The 2686-nt window shown below is 40.3% G+C and overlaps 1 protein-coding gene across 1 annotated transcript in view; it reads left to right on the top strand.

Annotated features, from left to right (window-relative positions):
* sparc (secreted protein, acidic, cysteine-rich (osteonectin)) overlaps positions 1-2686 on the top strand; it is a gene marked incomplete in the record, with an annotated part of 21101 nt that overhangs the window by 10290 nt on the left and 8125 nt on the right. Inside the window, 3 exon segments of the mRNA XM_014028947.1 lie at positions 520-607; positions 2025-2146; positions 2249-2369. Of these exon segments, the coding sequence (XP_013884401.1) occupies positions 520-607; positions 2025-2146; positions 2249-2369 (331 nt within the window).

Here is a 2686-nt window from a genome sequence, read left to right as displayed (position 1 = left end):
GGCATAGCCATCATTTGGCACAGGAGCTTTACAGAAACAAATTACGATGGCAGCTCTAGGACAAAGTATGCAGGAGGAGAAGCGTGCCAAAGTGGAGATGACTTRGATGGGAAACGAATCACAATAGTGTGCATTGCATTGTCAATGAACACTGAAAATTAAAAATTAAGAAAGAGAGGAAGAACRTTTTCTGGTTCTCTGCTCCAGAGGTCCAGAGGGACCAGAGATTCCTGATAATTTTAGCCACAGAGGATTTGGTCAAGATGCCTTTAGAGTTTTTATTTTTTTATTTTTTATGGTTTCACCACATGTGGACCCAGCTGCCTCTTATTGCTGGATRTTGTGGTCTGCCAGGCGGGGGCTTGGACTGCAGGGTGGACTAATTTCAGAACAACCACAGGTAGTTAGGTGGTTTGGGTTGAAGCTGTGCAGGAGCTGAACGCTTTAACAGATCAGGGGGACGGTGTGTTCGTTTCTTATTTCTGCTCAGACTCTGACCTCCGACCCTCTGTTCCCCAGGAGACTGAGGTGGGCACCAACCCAGTGCAGGTGGAGGTTGGAGAGTTCGACGAGGCCATCGACGTGGTTGAAGATGTTGCTGCTGAGAGTGAGTTCACAGGAAGCAGCTCAACTCAACACAAACATATCAACATTTTAATGCGTTGAAAGGTTTAAATCTTCCTCTAAAGTGATTTATTTTATGCTTTATGTCTCTAAAATTAAGCCATAAATCCTTCAAACTTTTTAAAAACATTTCAAAGATTGAATTAAATCTTCCCGCAGGGAGGAAAAGTCCACAATACGATGGTTTAAAACCCAACTTTACTGACATGTCTGAAAATCTGACGTGCGCTGGCTGCAGACGCCTCAAAGTGTTTGATTTAGCTTCGTGTTTCTGGGTTTATTTGAGCAATAGAGGCGTAATGACAGAGCGCCTGGTTCTGTGAGCAGACAGCTGTGATTACAGGTTCCACCCAACATGAGAAGGCAGCTGAGCCGCAGACAAACCCAAACAGCAACAACCGTCCAAAACCAACAGAGGACTAAAACGTCCTGCCGTTTATTTAGATCTCTGCTTTAAACACTGAACCAAACCAAAAGATCAGGATTGTTTTATTTTTAAATAAAGTTTTATGAATTTTATTTAGATTTTTAGCTTTAACTGTATTCCAACCAATAATTTCCTTCATCTTTTATTTTCAGGCTATAATTTAACAAACATCTGCTCTTTGATTTTTATTTTTTATTTTAGTTTSACGCAAACATTTCAGGTCTTCTAGACCAGTGTTTCCCAACCAGGTGTAAGTGTACCCCTTGGGTTACATGAGCATATTACAGGGGGCACGTGGAAAAATATCCCAGGTGTTTAAAMAAATAAATAAAAATAGGATTAGGATATGTAGAGCCCTATGATTTCAGCAGTGCGGAATATGCAAACAAAATCATGAAACTGACACAAAATGGAATCTTGTATAAAATATGCACTCTCGTGGAATTTGCTCATTTGGCAACTCTGCTGCTGCTTCCTTCACCTGCCATCACCTGTTTTATTTATTTAAATACTTATTCATTTTCAAGGCAACGTTTTTATCTTTAGGTTTATTTTGAGTTAAAAAGAATAAAATGCCTGAGAACTAAATGTTCTAGGGGTTTAAATAAATAAGTTTCCTTTAATAATCAGCTGTTGTACATTATAGTTTTGGAGAATCATCATTTTGTATAATAGCGGGGGTGCTAGTGGTGTGACAAAATGGTTCACGGGGGTACACAAGTCAAAAAAGGTTGGGAATCACTGTTCTAAACTAAAAAGCTTCAAACAGACATTATAAAAACTCCCCATCGTGCTACAATCCTCTGGTACACAAGGTCGACAGGATGCTGGAAACGACACGAGCCAAAGCTGACATGCATAAATGGGCTTGGACCCCGGTTACAACTGCTTCGCAGTTCTTGTTGCTCCAGGAAAGTTGCTGCCTTTAGCTCAGCTTTTGCATTCATTATTTTTTATTTTTACTTTTGCACAGATCCCTGCCTGAACTATCACTGCAAGAAGGGCAAAGTGTGTGAGGTGGATGAGGGAAACACCCCCATGTGTGTGTGCCAGGACCCCTCCACCTGCCCCGCGGCCGAGGGGGAGTTTGAGCACGTAAGCTTCAGCATCACTCCACTTTGATTCTGTTATCGGTGTAACGGATTCATTAGAAACACGTGTTGATGAGTCGGGTGAAACAACTTTTCCTGTTTTCAGATCTGCGGCACCGACAACAAGACCTACGACACCTCCTGCCACTTCTTTGCCACCAAATGCACCCTGGAAGGGACCAAGAAGGGCCACAAGCTGCACCTGGACTACATCGGACCCTGCAAATGTGAGTCTGCACCAGACAGGCAGCACTTTAAGATACAACGAGCTTTTCTAAAGACATTTGATATTTTAGAGGTTCTCAGGTAGTTTAAATCTTTCTGCAAAAAACCTTGTCACAGATTTTCTGTTTTCTTTGTCACTATTTTCTCAACCAAACACAAAAAATAAAAAAAACTACTTATTTTATCTAAACATTTTGTTTGTAAATGTTTTAACTGATTTCTTACTATATTTTAGTCCTATCTTACCTTTTATGGGTGTTTCCTGATTTTCTTTTATTTATCATGATGTAAATTTAATTGTAATTTAATAGTTTTTTGT

The sequence above is a fragment of the Austrofundulus limnaeus genome, unplaced genomic scaffold, assembly GCF_001266775.1.
Source record: "Austrofundulus limnaeus strain Quisiro unplaced genomic scaffold, Austrofundulus_limnaeus-1.0 Scaffold833, whole genome shotgun sequence".
Taxonomy (NCBI): domain Eukaryota; kingdom Metazoa; phylum Chordata; class Actinopteri; order Cyprinodontiformes; family Rivulidae; genus Austrofundulus; species Austrofundulus limnaeus.
Note: the sequence above shows the minus strand (reverse complement) of the source record. Positions and strands in the feature narration are given on the sequence as shown.